Source organism: Gasterosteus aculeatus, chromosome X, assembly GCF_964276395.1.
Source record: "Gasterosteus aculeatus chromosome X, fGasAcu3.hap1.1, whole genome shotgun sequence".
NCBI lineage: Eukaryota > Metazoa > Chordata > Actinopteri > Perciformes > Gasterosteidae > Gasterosteus > Gasterosteus aculeatus.
Window position 1 is genome coordinate 10,557,106 of NC_135698.1, and position 8,888 is coordinate 10,565,993.

General features: G+C 42.5%; 1 protein-coding gene across 4 annotated transcripts; it reads left to right on the plus strand.

Moving 5' to 3' along the window:
- Window positions 1-8,122, plus strand: LOC120809860 (S-adenosylhomocysteine hydrolase-like protein 1). Of its 4 annotated transcripts, none has more exons than XM_040163999.2 (17): window positions 1-338; window positions 3,615-3,726; window positions 4,158-4,295; window positions 4,493-4,593; window positions 4,676-4,778; window positions 4,859-4,953; window positions 5,286-5,392; window positions 5,475-5,591; window positions 5,670-5,733; window positions 5,825-5,913; window positions 6,009-6,079; window positions 6,156-6,250; window positions 6,376-6,474; window positions 6,905-6,973; window positions 7,097-7,175; window positions 7,283-7,403; window positions 7,493-8,122. In XM_040163999.2, the coding sequence occupies exons 1-17, from the start codon at window positions 81-83 to the stop codon at window positions 7,497-7,499; spliced, it is 1,725 nt and encodes a 574-aa protein (XP_040019933.2). In that variant the 5' UTR covers window positions 1-80; the 3' UTR covers window positions 7,500-8,122. The 4 variants fall into 4 exon arrangements, with proteins under 4 accessions (XP_040019933.2, XP_040019934.2, XP_040019935.1 ...); XM_040164001.2 differs by lacking the exon at window positions 1-338 and adding an exon at window positions 1,522-1,735; XM_040164003.2 differs by lacking the exon at window positions 1-338 and adding an exon at window positions 3,178-3,394.
- The last annotated feature ends 766 nt before the right edge of the window (window positions 8,123-8,888 follow it).

Consider the following 8,888-nt stretch of genomic DNA (forward strand, 5'->3'; position numbering starts at 1 on the left):
GGCCAAACCGTCAGCTGGTCGGCTGCCCGATCACCTGAGAAGGACTCTGTTTCACTCCACCTCCGGCTGCCAGTGGAGTAATGGCAGAGGAGAGGGACCAGCCAGGAGGCTCCTGGGAGGACCTGCCACTACCGGATGACTATCCGGAACCTCAAGTGGTCAACGGAAAGGCGGAGGAGGAAAACACCAAACATCAGTCGGTAAAATGCAGCCCCAACCTGCTGCAGATGCTGAAGGCAGCGGAGTGCAGGAGGACTACACCTCCCGGTCTGGACAGGGACGGGGCGGACGCGTCTGGGACAGGAGAGCCGGTGGCTGAAGCTCTGAAGACTGACATGGTGAGCTGAGACATTTCTTGACTTTGCCTGCGTTGTTGGTCGGGCCTGTAAAGATGAAGACGTTTCACGCCTGTAGGCGTGCTGAACAGGAAGCGTGGATCTGCATATACTCAGGGCTGTCAATGGTTCTTCAAGGTGCCTCTATGAATGTTTGACCGTGCACTCACACATACTCAGCTTCTGTCGTCTCTGACTTGAAGGAGAAGTATAGTGTTTCTTTTAAACCTCACATTCAGCTTGTTGTGAAGGCGTTAAAGCTGCGGCTGGATATTATATTTAAAAAATAAGTGTGAAATGGAGATCTGGTGCTGCTGCTTTTACATCTGACATTGACTGTGGGGATATATGAATGCATCTTTTCAATGCCTTTCCTCATCTGATACTTTGTACTATGGAGCACTGAGGGTCGTTATATATGCTAGTTGGATAGTTGACCTGCATTGTCCTCATATATAAGGCTATTCTTAACCTTACTTCCTTCATATCTATGTAGGTATATATACATATTTAAACATATCCATCAGAAATAAGCTGGAAGCTTCTATCTGCTCTGCAGGTCTTCGATGGCCGTGTTGAAATAGCAGAAAGGGGTTTTAGGTACGTTGCTCTGGCAGCTTGGAATTTGCTGCAGACTCATATTGGTTTAGGAGAGCTAGTCTCTTTGTGGAACTAAACAATAGTCAGAAATAGATTGGAGGAAGGTATATCAAACTATTTTTTTCATCTTTTGATCCAAAAGTATGTGCTTTGACAAGGAATTATTTTGTCTGCACCTGTTGCCTGAAAAGTTGTTTAATGTGCAGCTGCTGGAAGACACTCTGGTAAATGACATATTTTATCTCATTTTAACTCTGGGCGCACTGCTGCATTTGAAAAAGTAAAAGATCGGAGATGGTGCTGTGAAAACCGCGTGGCTTGATAAATAAAGTTTTAGTTTTAACACCAAAAGTTTAGCAAACCTCTGGATCTCATTGCTTACAAACTGTGTACGTACATCCCTCTGTTGTCTATTTAATAGATGATGTTTACTGTAAATACATACCTGTTATATACATACACATCTGTTGCCCGGTGTAACACTTGACCGAGCTTCTGTTCCCTTTACAACTCTCTCCTCTCTTCGTCTCTAACCCTATTCTTCTATATTTTCCCAGAGTTCCTCTGTGTAAGCCTCACAAAGACCCTTTGTCTCGTCACCTGGGCCTGATAGGGGTGAAGGTGTGTTGTATAGCGTCCCTCTGTGAACTCGGTGATCAGTTTAACTGCATCCGCTTGCAGTGCTGCAGAGTAGCTGTGGTCAGTGTGAGAGTAACTCGCCCAGGATGAGGAAAATGTACAATCTCGCGAATGTAAATAAAGTCCAGGACCAGGAGCCGGTGCAAACCATCGTCATAAAGGTATCGCTGCTTTTGTTTTAGGAGCGATGTCTCTTTTAGAATCCTTTCAGCTAGCGAGTCAGATTTTAATAATGAATTACTACTAACCATTATGTTGTGAGTACGAGTAAAATGAACCTGTTATAAATGTTTTAACCACTACAACTGAGCATTGTTTTGGGTTTTAGGGATTAAAGTGACAAAAAATGAATAGATTTTTTAGGTTACAAATCAATGGTTTCTGAAGAGGAATTTTTGACACATTTACAAACGCAGTTCTTTCGTAGTAACTGTGTTGGATTCCAACCGGTTTTCTGAGTGCTGTAAGAGATGGTTTTGTAATCATTAAGTTAACTTTCACAACTTGCCTCCAGCCACAGCTTGTTAAAGATTGAGCAGCTGCTTGCGTAAGTGCGAGCTGTATTCCACAGGTTATTCCAAGGAGCCATTACTTACAATAAAAATACATTGTTGGCGGTCTGTCATTTTAACTCCATGTCTGTCAATTTTATATCACTGACATTAAGAATGAAAACAATTAGACATATTATTCATTTATTTTAAAGCTGCATGATAAAGTGGTTACTGCAAATACATTAGAACGGTAATTGGTCAAACTGAAGTCAAAGGACGTCAGAGGGCTGAAAAGCTCTCTCATTATTCTCGTTATGAATGTTCAGCACCTCATGTTTAATCTCTCCTAACGAGGATCAGAGGACAGCTCGATGAGCTTCATAACGGGAAAGACGCCTCGCTTGGGCCTGAATGGTAGTGATTGAAGCCTTTCTCGAATTCAGCTCTGACAAATATCACAAGACGAATGACTGTGACGCTAATGTCAGCGGTTCGTATTTACTGTGCATAGAGCCAGTATACCGAAACATGTTCGAAGAAAGTTAGAGCTTGACGCGACGCGTCAGATGATATGTCGTTGCGTGGGATCTGTCATTGTTGATAATGGAGAAGGTCACCTTGGGCCTTCGTGTCATAGCGGGATAGAATTTTTTTTTCTTTTCTAAAAACGTCTGATTAAGAGAGACGAGCAACAGCACCTTAACATCCCACTGATCAGATGGGTTTTTTTCTGATTTGTGATCTTTCAAGTTCTTGAAACTAGAAAAGAAAAGATACAAATCTAAAGATTCAAAGGTCTTTGGGTCCATAGTGTGAGCCAATCTCTGAAGGAACTGGATCCCACTCTTCCCACAATGCTGTTTGACAGCCCATTTAGTCTGATCTATAAGGCGAGGGTGCCTGCCCAGTTTTTAACCAAAACGATGCCTTAAAAGATGCCTCGTAAGATTTTATTTATTCATCATTCAGAATTTTGTCCGTTTTTTTTTTACTCTGCGTGTGGATCCGCCCTTAAAAAACACAAATAAAGATTTTCTGCAGCAGTGTGTGCGTGACTGTCATACACATACAGTATTCTGCAGTTTCATACGCAAATCATTTCTAAATGCAGAGTTGCCAGCTAAATGATCCCATTGAACCTTTTGGCCCTGATACTTAAAGCTCTCAGTGCACACTTTGGCTTTTTCGGAGGCGGGCTGAGTGAGCAAGTGTGTGTCTGAATGTTCCTTTTCGAGGCAGCAGAGTCAGGCAAGCAGGCGGGGAGCGAACATGGACAAGAGGGAATCATGTGGCAACAGCGTAGCCTTCAAACAGCCACACGGCACGGTGAGACAGCAGCAGACTCGGGGAAGCTTCAAGGGAAGGGAAGGAGGTTTGTGTGATAGTGACAGGCTGTTCTCTACGAGAAAGTCTGCGATGTGATTGCAACGCGTAGCTGTGATTTTGACTCTCATGTCAGGTATGTGGTTGGTGGAACTTTATGTTTGTGACGTGCAGTGAAGTAACAAGTGTACTTTGTGTGTTTGTGTCACGTCTTGCTCCAAAGCAAATAGAGTTCACTGAGCAGAAGCAAGAACTCAGCAAACGTACCGCCAACACTGGTCGTCGCACGCTGTCTCATTCCATCTCGCAGTCCTCCACAGATAGCTATGGTTCAGGTACGGAGACATGCAAACACGCAACACACACGCACGCTCTCAAGCCTGATCACATGTCTTTTTTTTTTTTTTTTACATAAACTGAGCTGTTTCTGAGCCGAGCAGCATGAGAAGCAAAGACCTCAGGGATTAGCCTGTGCGCTTTCTCCTTCTCCAGCTAAGCCTTCATTAAAAGGAAAAGTCTTTGTGAAGAAATAAGTCTGTTTAATTTGGTCCTAATCGGACCTGTGAGCCTTTCTAAAACCTCTCATTCACTGCCAGAGTTTTTACAGACTTCAAAAGCTTTTGAATTTGACTCCAAACGCAAAAACCAGAGGCTTTTCATAACTTTCAAGCTTTTCCCACAATAATATCTATATATATTTGTTTTGGGTTATTACATCATATCAGCTGATTGTTTCCATACACATTCCCTAACTTCTGTGTTGCAGTGGGCAGTGGCAGCTCGGAGGACGAGTCCTCTCCCCGGGACAGGTCTCAGAAGACTCACCAGGGCCTCTCTGACTTCTGCGTCAAAAACATCAAACAGGCGGAATTTGGGCGCAGAGAAATAACAAATGCCCAGAAAGGTAAAGACAAAGAGTCGGCAGGCCGCTGTTTAACGATAATGAAAAAGCGTCTACATGGCATTTACTGCACCATACAGCCAACACGAAAAAAGCCCATCAATAAAGGCAGCTGAATTGAATCTCAGAACATTTACTGAAGTAATCGCTCTGCATGTCTCCCAAAACGAATGCAACTCTGTCACTCCCTAAATGTTCAGAAATGCCAGCGCTAATGGTCCTGAGGAAAGGAGCAGGCGGGGAGAAGCCATTGGCTGGAGCCAAAGTCTTAGGGTGCACGCACATCACTGCACACACTGCGGTCAGTTCAGCAAACACACACACTCGGATGTATATTTTTTTATTACACATTTCTTTTAAACTGATGCTGGTTTGTCTTGCAGGTGTTGATCGAGACTCTCTCGGTTTTGGGAGCCGAGTGTCGCTGGGCAGCCTGTAACATCTTCTCCACTCAGAACGCTGTGGCCGCTGCTCTGGCCGAAGGAGGTGAGACTGTCTCTGCAACCTGGTCCTCAAGACTGACTGATCAGATTTGCTTTCATTACGTCACCTGCCCGGTATCTTAGGCACTCCGGTGTTTGCATGGAAAGGAGAATCAGAAGAGGACTTCTGGTGGTGTATCGACCGATGCGTCGGTGCTGAGACCTGGCAGCCCAACATGGTACCGTTGTCAATGAGAGGACAGTTCTCCTAATTCATTTCAAGATTGATGGATTCTTGTTCCTGTTTTTCTCCTTTTGGTGTTATTTTTTTTACCTTATTACCTTAATGGTTATGTTTTTTTCTGAATATAATATTGAATAAATATGCTGTTTACTTTTTTAACACATGAGTAACAAATGTAAAATTGAATTTAACACACTAAGCAGAACCAAGGCCTATATGCTAAACACAATGGAGGGATTTGCATAAATGTGTTTTGACGGTTGGGTCAAAAGGGCCTTTAACTACTACAAAAGCATTGATAAAGAGTTTATTCCCCCCACCCCTCAGATACTGGATGATGGCGGCGATCTGACCCACTGGATCCATAAGAAGCACCCAAGCCTGTTCCAGAATATCAAAGGCGTCGTGGAGGAAAGTGTTACCGGCATCCATCGGTGAGTTCCTTACTAAACTGCAATGACGTTCCCACACAGTCCTTCTTCACTTCACACACGTGTCTCCCAACCGGCGTTTCAGGTTATACCAGATGTCAAAGGCAGGCAGGCTGATTGTCCCGGCTATCAACGTCAACGACTCGGTGACCAAGCAGAAGTTCGACAACCTTTACAGCTGCAAGGAGTCCATACTGGACGGGTAGTGGACCCTGTTGTGAGCGTTTTGGGAAGCCGTTGCTACAATACAAAGCCTGACTGCGTTGATCTCTTCGGTCAGGTTGAAGAGGACCACTGGCGTCATGTTTGGAGGAAAACAGGTGGTAGTGTGTGGATACGGGGAGGTCAGTGAAGCAATGAATATTCCCTGTGCTGCTGAGCACGTGTGACATGCATTCACGCAGCTTCACCAACATCCTTTCTCTCTTCTTGCAGGTCGGCAAAGGTTGCTGCGCTGCCCTGAAAGCGTTGGGCACTATTATGTACGTCACAGAAGTGGATCCCATTTGCGCCCTGCAGGCCTGGTATGAATAAATGGAGCAAGCTCTTATACCAGCATGGATGTGAAGAGTGTTTTACAGTATGACATGTGGGACTCCCTTTTCTCTCCTCCTCTCAGCATGGATGGCTTCAGAGTGGTTAAACTGATTGAAGTGGCCCGGCAGGTAGACTTGGTCATCACCTGCACAGGTAATCGTTGTTATTAAAAAAAAAAAACATCAATACTGTTGCAGTTACTGTTTGCTTCATCTGATTTTCTCTGCAGGCAATAAACACGTGGTGGGAAGGGAACATCTGGAGAGAATGAAGGACGGCTGCATACTCTGCAACATGGGAAACTCCAGCAGCGAGATTGATTTGGTACGAACAGTTTGTGTGTTTATGAATGGCTTTTTGTGTGTGTGTGTGTGTGTGTGTGTGTATGTGTGTGTGTATGTGTGCATGTTCCCCCGTATATATAGTTGCTTTGGAATGTTTTCTCTCAGGGGAGCCTGCAGACTGCAGAGCTCAGGTGGGAGCGTGTGAGGCCGCAAGTGGACCACGTTGTTTGGCCGGACGGCAAGAGAATCGTCCTGCTGGCTGAGGTGACGAAGTCGTTATCATTGTTGATGGTGTTGATAGTAAAGAGGCTCTCGTTGCACTAATGACTGGCTTCCTGCTTCAGTAATAAAGTTAGAAATGCTTGTGCTTATTGGGTTGCATCTATTGACAGTTGGGATTGAGTATGTTTTCAATGATAACTATATGTTAATATAACCTCATTTCAGGAAGCAATGTTTCCAGTGCAGTCTTACAGCTACACTCATGATGATGAATTAAGTTGTTGATGTGCAGTAGGAACAGATCTACCTGATCACATTTTATCAAGTGTGCAGAAGGACAGACGGAGGCATGCTTGAGGAGTATTCTGTATAATAATTTGACATTATAGAATTCCAGATGTGTATTAGGTAGCCATCAGCGGCTGCTTTAACATCACAGTCATTTCATTGTGTTTTTTTTATTTTCACACAGGGCCGTTTGCTGAACCTGAGCTGCTCCACAGTTCCCTCATTTGTCCTCTCCATCACCGCCACAACGCAGGTATCCCGATACGTTTTGAGTTCAACGTGTTATTCAACGAGCATATTAGAGAGGAAGCATCCGTCAAATGGAGGCTGGTAGCCGTCACTTGTCGTTAAGTCAAAGTTCACGGTTGTTTGTCAGGCTCTGGCTCTCATTGAGCTGTACAGCGCTCCAGAAGGACGATACAAACAGGACGTCTACCTGCTGCCAAAGAAGATGGGCAAGTCCTCATCTTGAACATCAGCTATCGTTTTTCACCTTTCTGTCTTCCCTTAAACGTATTACTTTCACTCAGACATGAAAAATATTCCCTTCGTCTAATTTCAGATGAATATGTCGCCAACCTTCACCTGCCGACGTTTGACGCTCACCTGTCGGAGGTGACTGATGAACAGGCCAAGTACCTGGGCATCAGCAAACATGGGCCCTTCAAACCCAACTACTACAGGTGAGGGCCTGTGCACTGCTATTACAGAAAATCAACACCGAAAGGCTTTTAATGAATTAACAGAAATCTATTTCTTTCTTTTTTTAAAGGTATTAACCTTTCGGTGGACTAAAAAGAGAGCTCTCTGTCCTGCAGACAAAGCACTGGCCCTCAGTCTTACCCAGACTCAAAAAGAGTTTGAGTATCTGTTGTTGTTTGTATGTTTTTCCTGTTCTTAAATGTTCACAATGTAATCACGGTGAATTCGGAATTAAAGCTAAAATAGTTAGTTGAGAGAAACACAAAATGGTGAATGGAAGTAACCTATTCTTCTGCATCAAATAATAACAAGATGTACTGTTGTAGCAGTAAAATACTGTATATTTAACCAATAACATCTGATGACCTTTCAGTATATTATTGGTAATCTTAGTCAACTGAACATTGAAAACCTCATTTAAACAAAGCACATAATTGTCTAACAAAAGTGAATAAAACTTTTGATAAACTGTACTTGATAATCAACTAATTGCTGGTTGACATACTGTATGTATCCCAGATATTAAGGCGATGCTTGTAGAAACAGTGTTGTTTGATATCTGATGGATTGTGATGGACATATAAAAACAATGGACACATAAAAACAGAATGCAACAAAGGCAACATATTTTTCATTGATTTCTAAATGTCAGTTGTAGTGAAGCATTCATTATTATTATAATAAAAATATTATAAACATATTTGCTTCTTTCCCCTGCGTCTCTGCTTCCCCAAAATAAGACGTCATGTACCTGCATGAAAAGTATTTTACGTGGTTCAATGTTTGTGCTCACATCTGTTGTGATAACACAACCCCATGAATACAGGTGCCCCCATTAGGGTGCCTGTTAAAATATAACTTTCCCTCAATAAACAAATACTGTTATGTGAAACTGGTTAAATGTTCCTGCTGGTTGGAGCTCACTTAACAAACTAATAACTTACCTTTTGACCAGCTGGGGGCGTAAGAACTCTTTCGTCATCATTTATACTTTCTTACTGAGCACTAAAGTCTCCTTTAACGTTTTTCTCTGCTAAAGTCAGGTCAAATGCCAGAATAGTAATAATCGTTGTGCAAACATTTCAACTTGGTTTATTCAGGTGTAAAAAATAAAAAAAACGTCTTTGTAGTAAAAATGCAACATTATCTGCTGGAACATATCAGGAATCTGTTTAGGGAACTAAACGTGCCACTAGAGCATAATCTGAAAAATACATACCCATAAATAAGCAGAAATGTGTTGTGTTTATTCAAGGAATTTTCATCTTTAATCTGGACTGCATAAACAATTAAACGTGTATCGGTGGGGATTATTAGGATATTATTATAATAATAGTGTTTTTCTATTATATTCCAAAAGTATCAACAAGTGTGGACAGTCGGTTATGTACATTTATGTATATACATATGTATACATACACATATCTTTATGTATAAGCATATATATTTATCACACTTTAAAAAAA

Bases quoted from the DNA above. Each gene is read 5' to 3' on its own strand.
- LOC120809860 (XM_040163999.2), top strand. From the start codon at position 81: ATGGCAGAGGAGAGGGACCAGCCAGGAGGCTCCTGGGAGGACCTGCCA. The intron at 339-3,614 runs GTGAGCTGAGAC...CTTGCTCCAAAG, and splicing joins AAGCTCTGAAGACTGACATG to CAAATAGAGTTCACTGAGCA. The intron at 4,296-4,492 runs GTAAAGACAAAG...CTAAATGTTCAG, and splicing joins AATAACAAATGCCCAGAAAG to AAATGCCAGCGCTAATGGTC.